The sequence below is a fragment of the Elgaria multicarinata genome, chromosome 10 (assembly GCF_023053635.1).
Source record: "Elgaria multicarinata webbii isolate HBS135686 ecotype San Diego chromosome 10, rElgMul1.1.pri, whole genome shotgun sequence".
Taxonomy (NCBI): domain Eukaryota; kingdom Metazoa; phylum Chordata; class Lepidosauria; order Squamata; family Anguidae; genus Elgaria; species Elgaria multicarinata.
In genome coordinates this window covers 65350179-65370494 of record NC_086180.1, presented here as the reverse complement: position 1 = coordinate 65370494, position 20316 = coordinate 65350179, and the positions used below count along the sequence as shown (strand labels likewise).

At 42.4% G+C, this 20316-nt stretch overlaps 1 protein-coding gene across 1 annotated transcript in view; it reads left to right on the top strand.

Moving 5' to 3' along the window:
• The window catches only part of WWC2 (WW and C2 domain containing 2), a 158138-nt gene that overhangs the window by 55565 nt on the left and 82257 nt on the right, over positions 1 to 20316 (top strand). Inside the window, exons 3-4 of the mRNA XM_063136031.1 lie at positions 15903 to 16106; positions 18244 to 18320. Coding sequence (XP_062992101.1) covers positions 15903 to 16106; positions 18244 to 18320 — 281 coding nt within the window. The remainder of the gene's footprint in view (positions 1 to 15902; positions 16107 to 18243; positions 18321 to 20316) is intronic.

The window sequence follows — 20316 nt, the reverse complement described above, 5'->3', positions numbered from 1 at the left end:
GCACCAATGTGATGACCAGGTAGCTTCTAATTCAATTTTTGATAGATCCTGAAATTGTCTCAGAAAGGGCAGGCTGTGTTTTGGGGATTCACGTGTTGTTCTTGAATATATCAGTGTTGTAGTGTGGAAAAGCCAAAACCCCTAAAGGAATCTGCATTGACAATCCCTATGCATGTTTAGACAGGAAAAACTCCCACAACTCTCAGCATTCCAAGGACTTTTTCTGTCTAAATATGCATAAGATTGCGCCCTTAGTCTTTATTCAACTGAAGGTTAATAGTTCCTTTGTACAGGATGTTGACAAATACACACACACACACACACACACACACACACACACACATACACCTCACATCGCCCTCAGAATCAGTCAGCCTCAGGAAGGGACACCACCTGAGGAGATCAACTGCTTTCAGAAATGCCAAATTCACTGACCTGATGACCTGAAGAGCACTTGGCATATGGCACAATCATTTCCTGATGTTGTCAAAATTTGGGTGAAATTTAATGTCCTGATCCTGTGGCACCATTCTTGGTTAAGTAAGTAACCTTGCAAGGCCATTTGCTACATTCTCACCTAGCAAGGCCTACTCTAAAATACAACAGCAAGTATACTAAATTTAGAAATCTTCCTTTGCATGCTGCTGGCAATATGGAAGGTAAATAACAGATTGCTAACCAGAGCTTCAGGAGGTGGTGTAAAATTATGGTGCCCTAGTCTTTACAGTGTGAATTGTAATGATTTGCAATCAAAAATATGTTGTTGAAAGGATGCATGGCTCTAATCTTTAGTGTTGATGAAAGCATGCCACCTTTTATAAGATGTTGATTAGGTGGCAGAACATGCTATCGATAATCCTGTAAATCCCTTTTGGCTAGACTGAGATTCAACCCTACACTCTTGGTTTTGGATTTGATCTTGATTTTATGGAAGTATAGTCATAGGAGGAGGAGGTACTAGCTTTCCTCCTTAAGTAGACAGCTTTTTAAAAGAGGAAACCATAAGTGCAGTTTCCACATATTTGACAATAAGGTAGACAATTCTAAATGAAAGTCTTATTAAATAAAATCGCCTGCTGACTTAAGAACCCTTGAATTTTGCATCAAACATGTAGCACAGGCTTTGATTATATTTATTATCAGTAGTAGTAGTACATTTTATTTTCTCACAGAATAGCCTAAAACTTGGAAAATCCCGTGGTTTGCTAACATTTATTGTTTTGTTCAAACATAACACAAATTAAGTCACTAGTTCCTGTGTTCTCTAACTTTGGAGAAAACCCCATTAAATGTAGTGCCACTTAGTTGTAAGTAAATATCCAAGGGATTGTAAGTCCATTCCTGTGACCATCATAGAAGAGGGAAAACTTCATGCTGTTTACTAGGGGTTACCAACTCATGATAATTGGTAGAATAATAAGCTATCCTTTTCAGACTTGGCCTCCGATCCAGAATTCACTCTTTGATTTCCTTTTATTTTCTGACCTCAATAATGAAACTCACCCTCATGCAACAGCAGCCATTGGCCCCTGCTGTTCTCCCCTCCTTCACAAGTCCTAATGGTATAGAGTGTTGTGAGTAAAACAAACAAACAAACAAACAAAGTAAGCTAATGTGCAGCAAGGAAGGAAGATGAGGCTTAATCATCCCCATCGAGAGTCCTAAATCAAAAGACTTGCAATAAAAAAAAGATGTTGTTGAACGGATGCCTGGCTCTAATCTTTAGTGCGGATGAAAGCATGTCACCTTCTATAAGATGAGAGAGGCCTAAATCCTGATGCATGGCAATTCTAGCAAATTTGTATCATGAAGAACATTAAGACATGCTTTTTTTCTCCCTCTCTCAAAATACTAGAACCCGGGGTCATCCCATAAAGCTGATTGGTGGGAGATTCAGGACAAATAAAAGGAAGTACTTCTTCACATAGCACATAGTTAAAATATGGAACTCACTACCACAAGATGTAGTGATGGCCACCAATTTGGATGGCTTTAAAAGGGGGCTAGATAAATTCCTGGAGGCAAAGGCTATCACTGGCTACTAGCCCTGATGGTTGTGTGCTATCTCCAGTATTCAAGGCAATAAGCCTGTGTGCACCAGTTGCTGGGGAACATGGTTGGAAGGGTGCTGTTGCACCATGTCCTGCTTGTTCATCCCTGGCCGAAGGCTGTGTGAACAGAGTGCTGGACTAGATAGACCCTTGGTCTGATCCAGCATCAGGGCACTTCTTATGTTCTTATGTTTTGTACTTGACTCTGAATTCAAGAAAAGAGTAGTTTCTTTTTCAGATTATTGTTGTTAATATTTATACCACACTGGCCTCAGTTTTCTCTAAAATCCCTAGTCTGTGATGCTAAACTTTGGAGAAGAATTGCTCTATTCTGAATTGTTAAGTGTTGGGGCTTGCTGGTACTATCTTGCATTCCGTTATTACACTTGTGAGAAAGACCACAAACATTCAGAGAAGAGCAACAGCACTCTGCTTGAAGAACTGAGGTGTAGTCTGCACATGCCTCAGAATGACGTGGGGGAATAGATGTCAGACCATAGGTGGGGATGTCATATACCAGGAGGGTGCTGTTGCACTTATGTCCTCCTTGTGGCCTTCTCACACTGGTTGGCAACTGTGTGAACCACATGCTGGACCTACAGTAGATAGGCCTTTGGTCTGATTCATCATGGCTCTTCTTATGTTCTTATAATTCCATTTCTGAATGCCCCCTTTATGCAAAAGCATAAATAGAAAGCTAGAACAGCAGGGAGTGGACTAGGCGATATGCTAGTTTGTTAGTTTTTACTTGTGAGGAAGGTAAAAAAAAAAAAATTGTGGGGGAATATTTTTTTTTAATGTCTGACTTACTGGCATAGGCCATTCTACCATCTTATTCACTTGCTTCCACACACTAGGCATTTACTGTGGAATAATCATGATGGCTGGTGGGGCAAAGAGTAGGACAGCTAACAGTAGGTGGAGCCAAAAGGGTCACTGTAGGCGGAGACTTCTAAATCTAGTTTTCTCCCCATACTCCTCCCTTGTAAAGACCTTAAGTACACTTAAGCAATGCGTTGCAATGACATCATCTCACTAAACTGAATATTGTCTTACCGTTGTTCAGAAGGGTTGGGTGCTGTCGCACATGGGTTTGTATGGGAGAACAGCTGTGTAGCCTCCACCATTGAGCCATTCAGATCTTCCAGTTAGACATCCCACTCCTTGGACAAGAAGTTTTGCCCCATTGCCTTCAGAAGCATAGCTTGCCAGTGTTTGAGACACAGCTTGTCTGCAAAACTCGTTCTTTGAAAAAGGTGTTTGGAGCAGCACACTGAGTTCTATCCTGAGAGAAAAGCTGTGTGCCCCCCCACCGCCCCTTACAGCCAGCCCGATCCTTACAGCCATATTGCACTCCAAGGCTGCAATCCTGTGCTCATTCACATGAGCGTATTTGAACAAAGTGAGATATACTGTATTTCTGAGTGAAACAGATAGGATTGCTATTTATTTATTGCATTTTATATCACCCAATAGCTGAAGCTTTGGGGGACCCCCCAAAATCTTTGGGGGACTCCCCAAAACAGCCCAGTGAGGACTGAGGATGTGCAGTAGGCATGGAATATTATGTTGGTTGGTTGTTGGGGCAGTGGGAGGGGAAGCCAGGGGTTGGGAGAGGGGATGGAATATGTTAACCTGGAAAAGGGCGTGCCTGACTTGCTAAAACATCCTCAGGTATTTGGATTCCAAAGTCAGTCAAGTCACAGTCTCTGAGCTAGTTTGCACATAAGGAGGAGCCACTGTGGATGAATTTCCTCATGGGGCTTCTCATTGCGGCGGTGGCTGCCATTTTAAATATTTATGCCACGAGGGTGTATGTTGCCATGTCTTCTTATTTCATGTGAACCCAGTGAGGGTGGGTTGTTGGGGTGGTTGACAAGCTACCCAGAACCCATGGGGTGTTTTAGGGTTTGGGTGGCTTGTTAACCACTCGCAACAACCCACCCTTACTGGGTTTGCAAGAAAAAAGAAGCTACAGTGCATCCCCACAAATATTCAAAATGGCAGCCACCACTGTGATAAGAAGCCCCACAGGGAAGTTCACCTACAGTGGCTTCTCATGATGTGCAAACCAGGCATCAGACTCACACACACTCACTGATTCCCTTTTTGTACTCAGTCCTTATGGATGCTCACTTTCACTCTTTAAAGGGCTGTGTCCTGATTGGCTCCAGGACGAATATAAAACCACACTTATCAATCTAGCAAAGAGGTTCTAATTTCTTCCCCACAAACAATACAGAAGCAACTGTGTATGCTCATGTCAATTGGACAAACACCCTCTCCATCCATAGTGATGGTCCGATCCTAAATAGCCATATTATTTTCACTCACTTTTATGGGACATCTTTATTATATCATGAGCAAAGCACTGTCCTTCCATCTTTCCCCTTATGTGTTTTCTTCAAAAATTCTTGACTGTTTAAAAATGAGTCTCCTCAGATGTAAACCCATTGTGCAGCTGCTCAATATTTTTATTTATTTATTTTTTGCTGCTTATGGCCTGTATGGACAGCTCTAGACTAGACATATCATTCGCTGTGGTCTGTTCCTCCTCTCTACGAATTAACTATTTGTTTAACCCTTCCTTTCCAAATTGCATTGCCTTTACATGAGTTTCTTCTTTTTCCTCCCTGAATTGCAGCTATGGGGTGGGGGCAGTGCTGTGTGTGTGTGTGGAATTACAATAAAGAGGACAGCAACCTTCCCTTCCGTAATATGGCTCTGATGAAAATTCCCACCCAACATTTGAGGCTGTGGAAAGGAGTGCTGCCCACCTGACTATAGAATGTTGTTTGGATTGCAGGGGTCTGGTAGCCAAGTTGCTTTTCTGCTTGAAGGCAAGCAACAATAATTGGTTGCTACTAAATTAGGGTGACCAACTGTCAGGATTTCCCCGGATTTGTCCTGGTTTTTGTTCTTTCCATGGTGTCAGGGGGGATTTTCTATAATTTTCAATAATGTCCTGGAATGACACACCTTCCTCTTTAAGGCTGCCATTAGCATGGCAGGAGGGAATGACATGCTTTCTTGAGGCACATCATTCCCCCAACCCGAGCTCCAATTGAGGTCTTAAAGGGGAAAGTGGGTCATTCGTGGACATTATAGAAAAAGCCCCAATTGGAGTGGATGGTGGTGGTGCAGAATTAAATCCTTTCCCCTCCTCCACTCCAATCGGGTTCTTTAAGGTGGCGGGGGGAATAACGTACTTTCTGCAGGACTCAGAAAGCTGCTTCCCCACACACACACTAGGTGTCCTCTTTTTTGGTTTCCCAAATATGGTCATCCTAACTAAATCACTCACATCTTCAACTAGCCCAGGCCTTAAGCATGTGATTCGCTGTTATTTTAGACCTTTTCCTTACAATCTTAGGAACTGTAAGCCAGGGTTCCTAACTTTTAATATCCTCTAATAAAAGTTGTAAAAAGCAGTGTGTGACAACAGAGCTACAGGTTTTTCTGCATGGCACAAAGTCTCATCACTGTCATTCTTGTTTTTTAAAAAGGTGAGAAACTGGGTTGTCTACAGCCTATATTTTTAGAAGAAGGAAAACTGTATGTCCTTCACTGTTTGCTTTATCTGAGCCAGAAGCTTTTAGGTTTTAAGATCCTCCACCCCCAGCACATTGAATTGACAACCCAGCCAGAAATTGCTTGTTGTTCTCCACCATTGGAGAACAAGCACACAAAATGTTCATGACCCTTGGGAAGACCATATGCATTACACAAAAGGGCAGTTAACTCAAAGAATAGATATCAATTCCATGGTATGACATTTCCATCAAGCCTGACAGAGTTAAGAGAAATACTCTTTGTCATGGAGTCACAATTGCACTGAAATTTATCCAGGTAGGTTGCAGCACTTTGTTGGACTGTGTGGACCAGATCTTCACATCTGCAAGCACATTTCTCTCTGAGAAAATGTGCTATTTAATGGGGGAAAGGGTATGTGTTGTTCTAATCCATAGATCTATTTTCAATTGGTCTGTTTAAAAACAAAACTGCAGAATATCCTTCATCTCGGTGTGGTCCAAGTAACAGCAGTTCCAGAACAGCCTATCCACAGCGTTCTCTTATTGCCCTGTTACCTAAGGAAGACCTGAATTATATCTGACCTATTCCAATTGCTCTTATTTGAGGAAAGCAAGGTTGCAGAAAACGTTCTGCAGATGCTCACAGTTCGGTGTATCCAGCTTTGACTTCGCTACCTTGAAGTGGAAGTATAACCTTTTTCTTTAATATAAGCAGGACTGGCTCTCAACCTGCTGCTTTGTGGATGTAAAAGTACATTAGCCTGCTGTTACGAATAGATGGCCTGTGAAATCTCCAGTAGGCTGAAATTCACCCACGTAGCCTTAATTTATATATCTGTTGGCCACCTCTCAGACAGTGAATCTTTTATGCCGTTTCGCTTAACAGCCATAGAGTGAAAGCCATCTTTTGACAATGTATGTTTTAGAAATCATTCATCGGAAAAACCTTAATTTTTCCTACAATAATATATTTCAAAGACTATATACTAGCTTTTCAAGATTCAGATGGTCATACTTGATTTTGTTTTGTTCATATTCAAAACAAATATTGTAGCTAAATGAGGTTTCTTTGAGAGGCAGAAATAAAATCACTTGATTTTTGAGTCTGTAAGTGCTAAAAACACACACCACACCACTCCACACACACCTTGCATTGAAACAGCATTGCCCTTGTCCTGCAGTCACAAGGACACCGTTGCTGTGGGCCATGTTTTAGGACTCTGCAGGCTACTCCTGCAGTTTGGGCCACACATTGAGCAATCCTGACTTAAACCTACTGAGCAATTACCTGAAATGTGTTTGCAGATACGGTTTTCCTCTCTTGTGGGATTATTTTCCACTACAACTAGTGCTGCTCTTAAAGTACAACCCTAACCATTACATCCATCCCCTGCCTTTATCCTATTTGATTGTTGGCTCATTATGAAATCTGTTGCGATTGCCTTTGTGACTGCTTCATCTAAAAAAAAAAATTTTTTTTACTTCTGCATAAGTAAGTGCATATGCAAAGGTACATCAAAAAGAAAAGGGCCATTCCTGGTTTGACTAGAATTTGTCCAGGCTTTTGAGTTTTAATCTCTTTCTCGGGATATCCAATAGAAGGACTTAAACTCCAGGTTATCACATCAGATTAAACAATGGTGGGTGTCAAGCTACGCTGGGTAGGTGGTTATGCAAACAACCTACTGTGTTTCCATCAAACAATTAGGCAAACAAATTACACAGAGTAGTTTCACACACCCCTTTACCTGTCCTTCTCCTGTGGTCCTCCCACCTAGCTGGGCAGGTATCCCAGACACCTTTGCGATGGGAATCGAGATCACTTGAGATAAGCAAAGCGGGGGCAGCGTTTTTGCCCAGTCTTGCTGAGCAGCTCTGTGGGCTACCTCTGTATCCCATGGTGCTCAACAGACAACACGCTAACCCACCGTAAGTAAAATAACCCTTACTGCAGACCGTGAGTTTTCAGGTTGACTTATTTTGGGGACACAGACAACACCCTAACTCATCATGGGTTGTTCTGGAAAATAAACCATCATAGGTTAGCATATTGTATGAACCCAGTCCCTTAGAGCAAGGAATTAGAAGAAAGGGAGCAACCTGTTTTCCATAGAGCTGTTCCCTACCTTCTCTCCCTTTCTAAATTTGAAACCATCTCCCTTTCCAGTACACTCATCTAATTTCCAAGGGTCTAAAGCCTCATTTCAGGGTTTTAGCTGCTGCCTCAGAATTTGCCTCAGGGTGTGGAGCCAGAAGCTATGGAGATGAAGCTATTTTTTATAGAACCCATACCCAGCTTTTCCTCCCAAAGTTTAACCTGCCAACACCCCTCTTCCAATATCATCTTCCAGATTCAGTATCTCTGTGCTAGATAGTGAAAGAGAGGTGGACACCCATGGGTATTGCTAAGTTCTTAAAAGATCCGGGGCACAGGTCCATAACGCAAATTTGCATCTGCTTATCAAGTTGAACCAGGGAGATGGGGAAATGCACATCTCTAATATATGTATGTATGTATGTATGTATGTATGTATATGTAGAGAGAGATACGTACAAACATACATACATATATTAGATGTGGGCATTGACTCCCCCTGCCCCACTTCAACTCAGACCCCGATTCAGTAGTTTGGAAACCATCCCACTTCTGCTCGGGCCAATTTGGAGTCTCAGTATGAAATCTGAGTCAAGGTTCAGAAAATAGTCTTTATGCTCCATGTTGACTATCATGGGAAATTAAACAAACAAGCATTTTTCTCCCTCTTGGTCAGAATTGGATGATAATTGTGGCCATAGTAACCTCTCAGGAGGGGATTACACCTGCCCCATATCAGGGAGGGGGAGTGCAGTTTTTTTTGTGTGATACATGCCTTTATATTTTGATTTTCTTACAAAAAGAACTGCCAATAGTACTTTTATAGTACTTTTATTCTTTGGAAGAATTGGATGCAAATTTCAGGATTCATTGCCCCATCATAGATCTTGTCTGCCAAATTGCATAATGATAGTCACAGTGGTTAGCGACTGCATGCACAGAATGCAAGACTAGGTGGACCTTGGTATGATGCAGCACTGCTCTTCTTACCTTATGTTCTTAAATACAGAGTGCCTGTGATCCTATGCAGGATTATTATTATTATTTATTTATATAGCACCATCAGTGTACATGGATGCTTTTCTTTCACCACTGAGCACTTATTTATTTATTTATTACATTTTTATACTGCCCAATAGCCGAAGCTCTCTTAGCCTTATAGTTTATAGCTAAGAACATACTATAAATACATTTTTATAGTATCTTCTTAGCTATAAACTACAAGACCCACTGCAGTGCTGAAACCTGGCCGGCACCCTTCTAGGGCTCAGCTACACCAAACTGGATATTCCACTATGAAAGCAGTATATAAAAGGCAGGAGCCACACTACTGCTTTCTAGCTGTATTGAAGTACACTGCAGCATCTACACTACTGCTTTATAATGGTACTGAAGTGCACTGACAGCTGTTGGGCCCCATGACACATCTACACCAAGCAGGGTATAACACTGAAAGCGGTAGATGGTATGTGTCATGGGCCCCAACAGTTGTCTGTGCACTTCAATACCCCGGCCTGGGCCCACCGCTGCTGCCGCACAAACTGCGGCAGCAGTGGCAGCCCCAGACAGCCCCCCCACTCCCCCCCAACCCCAACCCCCCCAACGTCACTTACCTCCTCCGGCCGGCCCAGGTTTAAATCGAGCCCCTGGCTTCACCGGAAGTTAGGCCAAGGCCTAACTTCTGGTGAAGCCGGGGACTCCATTTCAACCCGGGCCGGCCGGAGGACGAGGAGGTAAGTCGCCGCTCCCACCCCCGGCCTGGGCCCACCTCTGCCGCTGCACAAACTGCGGCGGCGGCAGCGGTCCCAGGCAAACCCAACCCCCCACAGACCTCACTTACCTGGTCCGTCGGCGGCGGGCAATTGCGGCCTTGCTTCTGGGTGGAGCCGGGGGCTCAATTGAAACCCGGGCCTGCCGCCGACAGACCAGGTAAGTCACGCCCCCCCAGTCCCCCCCGCCATGCCTGGGCCCGCCGCTGCACGAATGCAGCGGTGGCTCCAGGCAAGCCCCCCCCCAACTTACCTCATCCCTTCAGGGATGAGCGCAGACCGCGCTCTCCCTTCTCTCCCCTTCCCTCTGGGGAATCTGAAGCTGACGCGCATGCGTTAGCTTATCAGATTCCCCATAGGGAAACATGGGGATTTTTTAAAAAGGTTTAAAAATTGATGGAATGGTCTTTTGAAAAAAGAAAGGCCATTCTATCAATGGGCTGGATAGGGCAATGCAATCCTACTAATGGAGTGCATGGGGAGGCTTCCAATTTAGCGCTATAAGTGCTAAAAAAAAATGGTCGCCAACCCAGAAGCATGTCTGATCACTTTGAAACAGACATGCTTCCCCCCCTTTTTCTGCTTTAAACTCCCATCCAGCCCTCAATAGTTCACCAATCTTCCTGAAACGCGCAGGGTATGTAAAGCCAGCATTTCTTTCTGGCAGTACTGCGTTTCAGAAAGATTGCTGAAATATTTTTTTATTTTAGGCTGCTAGGTTGACCCCCCCCCCCAGTAACTCCATTTAACATGGCGGAATGCTCGTTTTTCTCACGGTCCTTAACTACAGGGAACACGACTGTGTTCCCTGTAATAGTATGCCATCCTCCATTTTATCCTCACAAGAACTCAGTGAGGTAGGTTAAGCTGGAAGATAACTGCAGTGGCTCAAGGGCCCTTTCTACACTTGAGGATTATCCCAGGAAAATGGAGAAATCGTCCCTGCCTGCTCCCAGGATCCCCTGTGTGTTATTTGGATGCACAGGGATGATCCCCTGGTGATCCTGGGGAAAAAGCAGGTGTAGAAACGACCAAGGTCGCCCAGTGAGCTTCATAGCTGAGTGGGGAATTTGATCCTGGGTTTCCCCAGTCTGAGTCTAACACTCAAACAACTTCACCACGCTGGCACACAGTATGTAAGAAAATGTGGGAAAGAAGACACTAATCCTGCACTTCTCATCTCACTTCCTTGCCTCCAATATTCACCAGATTTGAGCTCCCAGGCTTCACCTCCAGAGGGCCATGCTAGGCCGCATAATGGAGATGTTCAAATCTTATTATTAAAAATCTTTTTGCAATACCAGCCATGCAGGGGTAGGATAAAGTTGGGGAGATTTGGAGTAGATCTTGGGGGGGGGGGAATACTCCACCCTATCCCCACCTTTTTCACAGTGAATAGCCAAAGCTATTTGCCCTATTGCATGTGTGTTTGCCTAATAGAGAAAATAGTTTCAGAGGTGTGGGAGAACAACTTTCATTGGGAGAACAGTGCAAGAAGGAAATCATTAAACATTTCTACCCCTGCGCTATGGTTCCAATCCAGATCAATCATCCTGGATTAGCTACTATTTCGAGAAGTTTAAAGAGACCAGAATATATCTGCAAATCTCCATCACATCTAGGATCTGAAAGTCATAATACCCTGAAACCCTAGTGTTGACATATACCTAGTGGGTAAAGAGCACTGATTACCCCCCCCCCCCGCCCTTTTTGTGTTGTGGACTTCACCTTGGAGCAAAACAGGTAACAGTGTAAATGAGTTTTTATGTTTATATGAAGCTATTTGTATGCAGAGAAGCATCCCATTGAGCACCAACAGTATAAATTTGATGGGGCTCATTTTTCTTCTATGTACTTCTGTATAACCAAGTACTATCATTCTCTATATTCTTGTTTGGAAGCAACTTTCTGCAGAAATGTGCATACCTAAAATGTATTTGAATTTATGGGGGCACACGGGAGGCATTCTGATTCCCTCTCTTTTTAGAGCTACTTTCTCATTTTCACTTTACTCTTGAATTCACATCAAAATGTAGCACTAGAAAGATTAAATGTGTAGGGCTATCAAGCATTATTGGCAATTGCTACCACTAGGGACCTTCCTCTGCTAGAGCAGAAGCTAACCAAACATATGTTTAAAGTCTCTATTGTGGCACATTTGAGTTACTGTTTGCTCTGGATAATTTAAGTAGGCAAAAGCAGAGAAAAGTGTCTTAGTGAGGGATATGTAACTAATGTTGTTGGAGCGAGGAGAACTTAAATCAGTAGCTTGGATTAATGCTTTCCTAGAGAGCTTTGAAGATGTAAAACATTGTATAAGAGCTATACGCTGTAGCACCTTTCATCAACTTAAATTGAAGTCATTGACTGAAATCTTCTGCAAATCTAAATCTTTCTCTGAAATTCCCCAAGAGTTTAAACACTCTTCTGGCTTTTTAAATAGAACTACAGAGTTAGAAGAGCCTGTTGATGTGCTGCCTTGTATTTATAATGACACAGTGATACCAGAGAAATCTATATAGTTTTTTGTGCAACACATGGGTAATTCAGGTTACAATGAATAAGTTTGCCATTTTGGATAGCATTCATTTTTAATCTAACGGTGGGAAATGTTTATTGTGCTATTTTAAAGTTTAATAATGTCTTTTGCAATGCTGAATATCTAAACATGTTAAGTGTGACCTTAAAACTTGCAGAGTTTCAACCCAGTTTAGGCTTTCTGGCTGTATTTTCACCACAGTCAATTTATGCAGGGATTGGAGAGGGAAATTCTGTTGTCTCCTCCATCTATTTTCATTTAAAATGCCAGTGAGTGGAAGTAACAGATGGGATACAGAAAATTGCTAGAGTTCCCCCAATGCCACCTGCTGCACTGACCCTTTTAACAAAACAAAACTGGTTGCTGGATTTACTGTGGTGTGGTTCCTCCCAAGTATGCCCCCAGTCTTTTGTCCTTCCATGTCACTTGAGCAACAGCTACAATATACAGACATACTGTATATCAGTGCTGGTGAAAGCACCTTGGATTGGCGCAGGTGTGCCCTTATACAGACAACTTAAATCAAGGGACTGAGAATGCTCACAGACATGCTTCGCTCATAATAAGAAGCTACCATTGTTGGATTTCCCTGCGGGGCTTCTCATTACAGTGGCAGCTGCCATTTTGAATATTCCAGCTATGGCAAGTGTGTGCTGTCGCTTGTCGTTACCTGCGAACCTGGCAAGGGTTGGTTGTTGGGTGGTTGACAAGCCACCCAGAAACCATGGGCTGTTTTAGGGTTGTGAGTGGCTTGTCAACACCTCAACAACCCACTCTTGCTGGGTTTGGATGTAACAAGAAGCTATGGTGTGCTCCTGCCACAGCCCAAATGTTCAAAATGGTGGTAGTCACAGGGAAATTCACCCATGGTGGCTTCTTTTTACATGTGAACTGGGCATCTTTCTTTCTTCTGGGCATCTTTCTTTATGTCGTGCCAAGCCACCCTGAGAATAAATCATAGTGAGTGTGTGGCTTGTCCCTTATTCCCAGCAGATGATCACCTACTTGGTGGCTTGCCATGGCTTGTTCCCCTCCCTCCCCAGTCAATCTCAGAATTTCTGGCTGCTGCCAATACATAACCAAAGGGCCTTTGGGGGCAGAAGTCTTTATTTACTCATTCCCAAGTAAGCACTCTTTCTGAAATTGGTCCACTGGGGTTGCTGGCTAATGAGAGAAACTCCCCCACCCCTGCATCAGATCGCCAAAAGGATTTAAGTTCCTGAGTTTGCAAACTTAAAAAAAGAAAAGTAGGGGTCTTGTGTAGGACCACAGTACCGGCTGTCCGCTATTCAGCCCAGCATAGCCATTGTAAATTTCATTCTGCACTTCCTGAACAACACTCCACACACACACTCCACATCAGATCACAAAAAGGAAATAATTTTCTGAGATCTTACAAACACGGAAATGTGTTTGCATTTTTTGCTTGGGGTCTCATCAAGACTCCCTGTCTGCTATTTAGCAAGCATACCAATATCCTTCTCTTCTCAGTGGCTTGGTCAATTTATCTTCCAGTTTGGCACTTCCCTTGCTAGTGAACAACTTTTTTCTTTACAAAAAGAAAGGGTGAAATAACACCAGCCGCTAAAACTCTTTCTCTTCTGCAGCTGCCTGCCACTTTTGGCTACTTCTACCCCTCTTTGTGCTTGTTGCTTCCCTCTACTGGGCAGGATCTACACTACTGTTTTAAAGCGCTTTATAACAGTTTTGACAACTGTTGGGGCCTAGGACACACTCCATATACAGTTGTCAAAACTGTTATAAAGCGCTTTAAAGCAGTAGTGTAGATCTGGCCCTGGTCTCTGTTGCTAGGTGTCAGATGTACATGAGGGTTACAGAGCACTGAGCAGGTTAGCTGAACATTTACAAATTTTAAGGCAGACAAGTGATGTGGATCAGTATGCAAACTTCAAGGCAGACAAATTAGGCAGATCACTAAAAATTGTAAATTCATAGCAGAGCAATAAAATGGGAGGGGGAAATTGTGCAGATTTTAAGGCAGAACAATAAAACTGAGTGGAATTGATGCAAAATTCCTAGCAGCTGACATTCAGTCCTGCACATTTGTGTAGGCCTGAAAAAAAACTGTGAATGTGTTCGGGATTGTGAAAGTTTGAGACCTGCTGAGGCAAGGTAACAAAGTCAGGTCTTAGAGGCCTGGAGTTCTTCTGTTGGGAGGGGGTATCCCTGAGAGGAGGAGTATCATTTCTCCAGTTAAGAATCATTCTCTGGTTAAGTTTCACTTCTCCAGTTAAATTTCATTTATTTGAAGTGAGAACAGTACTTTCTGTTTTATGGGGAAAGGGAAAGAGTGAGTGAGCAAGCCAGGGGAGAGCCAGAGAAAGACCAGACCATAAGAAAGGAGCAGAAAGATGCAGCTTGAAGAAGTCTAGGTGCAGCTTAGGGTATACAAACTTGTGTTTTTGCAACTTTTATTTTCTTTTAATTTCTTTTGTATCACTCTGCTCTATTGATTAAACACCTTTATTGTAATTTGGTTGTTTTAATTCACTAATAAACTGTTGTGTTAAGCTACAAGTGTCTGGAGTGCCGCTCACCCCACTTCTACAGCCTAAACACCACTTATTGGGAAAGGGGAGGTAAAACAAAGAAGGTGGGACTCTTAAGGAGGCAGAGATCCTTAAGGAGTTGCTCAGAGGGTCCAGGTCATAGAAGGAACTCTGACAGAGATACTATCCAATGTCCTTTCTTCAAGATTCTATGAAAAAATCTATCCTGAGGCAAAGGGTGCTGAGATCAGATGAGGGAGAATAGTGGTGGCTCTAGTGAGATCGTGAGGAGTGGCAGAGGTTTTTGCTGCTTTTGCTGGGTGGCTTCTAACTATTCCCAACAGCCCATGATACAATCACCCTGCCACGTTCAAATGTCAGAACACGTCACCCTGAGAACCAGGCACTTTAAACAACCCTAGTACAAACCATGGGTTCCTTGGGTAGCTTGTTTGCAAAAAACAATCCATGATGGAAAAACTACTCCAGGTTTGGAAGTCATACTAAGCCACCCTGTATCTACCTATGATAACCCATTGTGTCTTTACCTGGGGGGTGGCACTTGCATTTCTCACCTCTGTTATGCAGTGGTACTTCACTCTACACCTTCCTTTTTTTGTTGAGGAGGGATTATAATGGGTGAAGTCAAGAAAAACAGTGGATTATCAAGGAAGTTGGGCTGTGAAATTGCATAAAGAGAAGAGGTAGTTATAGGAGTGGTACATTTGCAATGTGTACAGTTAAAAATGTACTGGCTGAATGTGTTCTTGAGAATATGCAGCATAGCATGCACTCGTTAAAACATGTATGTGAAAATTGCTTTTTCTCAAAGATATTTTCATGTCTTTTCATAAGATGCTTTAGGAGTACTTACAGCATGGTAGATACATATATGTTTGTGGGACAAAAATGTTATAGAATGTATGTGTGTGTTGCTTGTTCCTCAGCAAAAGTGGGGAAATGATTTTGGGGGTTCATAATGCAACTGCATGATGCTATCACTTAAAACTAGCAAGTTAATAAAAACAAAGTAAAAACAACAATCATATTGACAGTAGTGTAGTACATCCAGGGCTCACAGGGACCCAGGGCCGGCACTTTTCTATTAGCACCCCCCAGAATTTCTGCCACCCCCCAGAATTTCCTGTTAAGGTGCATTAGCTTTCCAAAAGAACTGCTCCTTGTGGAAATGAAAACTGCTAGAACTGGTTTGTTAATGTGGATCAAGACAGCTGCCTGAATTTTTGGACTCTCCTTGGGGTATAGAGACAGTCACGAAGACTACCTGGACGTCAACATTTACCGCTACTCCACTGAACGTGGACATTATCACTGACTTGTGCATTGTTAAGACTGACATGTTTTATTTAACTAAATGCAAGCTTTTCCAACTGTATTTCTACAGAAACCACACAGATAGAAGATCCAAGAAAACAATGGAGGCAAGAACAAGAGAAAATGCTAAAAGATTATCTCACTGTGGCACAAGATGCACTCAGCACTCAAAAAGAACTATACCATGTGAAAGAACAGAGACTGGCACTTGCCTTGGATGAATATGTGAGGCTGAATGATGCTTACAAGGAGAAATCAAGCTCTCGTACGAGTTGTATGTATCTGAAAACTAGGGTATATGTATCATAATGCCCTTCCTCCTTTTGGTATCTCTTTTCAGTCTTAAATTTGACAGACAGACAGAGAGTGGTGGGGGGACCTCGGTGGTTTGCCAGAAACAGTTGCAACCTGTCCTAACTAAGCTGAGCCTTCTTCAGATTCTGTGAGCTATAGAAAGTGGTTCTGGAATCTGGTAGTGCAAGTGGCAGCCACAATGCTAAAGCAGGATTTAGTACTATAAACCAGAGATGGAACAGACTTGAGCAAAGCCTTGGACTTGCATGCTCCCCTCTCCTCTCTACATGGCTGGGAAGAAAAGTCCTACCAAGTTAAGTTTCACTTTACACAAAAGCTTACACTCAAATGAAAGACTGTGGTTTAACACAAAGTTCCCGTTTCCATGTAATGGCAGCAAATTGTGGGTTAATTAACCCACACTTTGTCGTGTACATGCTGCTGCTTTGAATATGCAACCTCTGATTGGCCCAATCATAGAGTGCTTCGTGATGTATGAATCCGGACACTATGAGTTGTTCATGGGTTAAACAACCCAGAGTTAACCTATGATTAGTTCTTAGGTTGCTTTTGAGTTGTTTAACTCATGAATAACCCATAGTGTCTGGGTTCGCACATCATGAAGAAACCTACAATCAGGCTGGTTAGAAGTGGCATGTTCATATCGGAAGCAGCTCACACACAGCACCCAACTCAGCTAATTAACCCACAATTTGCCACTGTTATGTCTGAATGGGCATCTGGCTAGTTCTAAAACAAGCTAACTTCAAAACCTGGATTGTTTTACTAGTTTGGTAATTACCCAGAATTTTTTTAAAAACTACAATTTCTGATTCAACAAACCAACTTTCATGGAAAGTGTAATTAAACCAGTGGAATCCTCCCCACTGATTTCATGGGAGGAAGGGGGGCTGCACACGTTGGTAGCTTTGCTATGTGTCATTTCAGCTTGTGTATGTATTGCTAAAGCCTGGCTTAGTGTTATGTGCAAATCAGGCCTAATCTACACCAAGCAGGATATTCCACTGTGTAAGCAGTATATAAAAGGCAGGAGCCACACTACCATATTGAAGGGCACTGACAACTGTTGGGGCCCATTGACACATAGCATATACTGCTTTCATATCACTATATCCTGCTTGGTGTGGCTCCTGCATTTTATATACCACTTTCATACCACTTTCATAGTGCAATAGCCTGCTTGGTGTAGATTAGGCCGCAATCTCAAAAGGTGATAAGCACTTAATTTATTCAGAATAGCACTGGTTTGTCTTTACAAATGTAATGTTGATAGAAACAGTGATCTCAGCATCTTTTGAAAATGTGACAAACTACTGAATATGGGTTCCTTTCCTATCCCCTGAATTTCCCTTCTAGAAATCATTATTTGCTCTGCTACACTGTGTACTGTACACGAGTAGCTTTTTGTGAGCAACCAGTGCTTTACAGGATGAGGAATAAGTATTACCACTGGAAGAAAATAATGTTGGAGGCAGCATGAATACAGAAGAAAAGCAGCTTGTAGGGCAAGAGAATGCTTCCCCATTTGTGGAGTTTTATGTGGGGGGGTCCAGACATTGCCACCTTCTACAGTATGTGCCTGCCCTTCTATGTATTCCTACCACTTCCTATTGCAGAAAATCTGTTAAGGACAAAAAGATGGAATAGCTGTGCAATGTCTTCTGATTGCTAGCACTATCAACCCTCCATCTGGAACCACCTTTAACAAGTGAATGTGCAACAATTTGAGACTATGGGTGTATCAATTTAATTATAATCTGAGGCAATACAGAGCCCTAAAAAGGAGATTGGAGTAAGGAAAAAAGCAAGTTGCTCACTCACTTGTGAAACTTTCATTCACATATCTTAAGTTTAATATTCCAGTACTATCCAAATGAAAGAAACAAAAAGTATTTTGAATAATTGTTATATTCATGCTGCAGCTTTGACTATATTGCACTAAAGAGATGCTTTAAAATGTAATTATATCTAAAATTATGTTATACTAGCAGGTCTAGAACAATGTTTTGAGGATAGAAAGATAGAATGCTTTCCTAACTGGTAAAAATTCTTTTTCCAATCTCTCTGTCTTTTTTTTTAAAAAAAATCTTAATAAGTATTCTCAAGCTCCTCTTCCAGCACTAAGTATGATCCTGATATTCTGAAGGCGGAAATCTCTACTACAAGATTAAGGGCAAGTATGCTTAATTTGAGAGTTGCTGGAAAATGTGTTTCACCTATTACGTTCCCTTTTAGATATTTTCTACCTAGGCACTGAAATCCCCAAGAATCCAAATTAAACGTTTGCTAGCAATGCATACATCTCAACACATGTGAACCCCCATCTCCATCTCACTTTCAAACTGGCTTTGGGAATCCTCCCCCACTTCACGTATGTTCATTCTCTCTCTCTCTCTCTCTCTCTCTCTCTCTCTCTCTCTCTCTCTCTCTCTCTCTCTCTCTCTCTGTGTGTGTGTGTGTGTGTCAGTAGGTGCTATCCCTCTCGAATAAGAACAGGTGGCATGCATGCACAGCCAATGACAAATTAACTTAGCAAGTAAATGTGGATTTCAAGTTTAATTACTATAACGAGGTTATCCAAATAAAGAGGTGTCTCTTAATCTGGCATGTCTCTTACATTAGTTGCTTGTTCATGAACATCAAGAGGAAGATAGAATTCCTTTGTGTTCAACAAATACTAACGAGGGCTTATTTATATGTGATAGCAAGGCTGGTAGTGTTGAAAATGAGAGATTCTGTTAGCAGACTTAGCAGTACACTGGCACACACACACACACACACACACACTGTACTCTTTTCAGAGCAGTTAGTCCTTTTATGAACAGTTAGTTCACACCACATTAGTAAGCATTAGCGTATCCAAGAGTGGAAATTGCCTGTTTCTCTTGTAGAAGCTAATTGATTTATATAGTATATGAACACTAATAAGGACTAACAATTCTAGAGAAAGGATACAACATTCAGGCCTGATGTTGTCATGGGGAAGTCCTGTGAAAAACATTCCATTTGTCTCTACCATCATGTTTATTATATAGTTATGTGCACTAGCCTAAATGTATGTTGCTGTCTGACCAGGATCTGCTGATTGCTGGTATGTTAACACAGCACATGCATGGACTGGCACCTTTGTTAACTGCATTTGAATGTAATGTAACACATATGATGTGTTTATGCAGCCAAGTTCTTTATATATCAGGCCTCAAAAAGAGGGACTTTGCCTCCTAAAAATGCATTGTGTTGGTGGTGGAGGACAGTCATCCAATCATACGTTTGACACTGTGGAAGAAAGGCCCTTTCTCTATGACCAGTATGGAAATGCCAAAGGCTAGCAAAGGAGGGATGGCCAGTCCATCTCGCTTCTGCCTTCCGTTAAGTAGAAAGTTTTTTGGTTTTTTTACAAACTAGCTGAAAAGAGGCTAGAAGCCTGTGTTTCCATGTAGGTCATGGAGGTCAGAGCTTCTCCTCTTCCATAGCCAGCATGGAATCCCCAGCTACTAGCCTCACAGCAAGGTAATAAACATTTCAGTAGTCTAGTATTATTTTTTCAGTTCATTTCTTGAGATTAACCTGATCACTGGGAGCTTGGAGAAAAGTTAACTACTGGTGGTCCGAAAAGCCTCTGCTTGACATGAGAACACACGTAGCACAGCAACAGTGCCCAGAAAGAAGGTGACTTGTATGGGAGGGAGGGGCTAGGCGAAAGCTCTCTGGGAATTGCTCCACATTATGCTTTATGGATGTGCAGAGTTGTGCCTGTAGCTTCTCCCAGCCCCACATGCACAGAAACCAAGTGGGCTGTTGGAGGAAGGCTGAAGCAATTCTTCCCTCATCAACTAATCATCATATAATTTATGAACCTATTTTGAAAAATAAGGTCAAGCAGAAAGGTGTTTTCAGTGGTTGCTCCCCAGTGGCTGCAGCAGTGACTGTTGCTGCTTCTGCTTTTTGGACCTTCCCCAAGGCCTGAGCATCATCTAGAAGCAATGTGTGATCTTTTCTTGCTTGGGTTTTCAGGGGTCAAAAATACAGGGAACTGACCATTTTAAAACTATATTTCTTACCTACCTTGAGATTTTGTGATAGGGTACAGACTGCAGTAAACAAAGTAATTGATTAGAAGGTGTCCAGGAGGTGTTCCTTTGGGGTTGCTGAGGGAGTCTAGCTAAAGG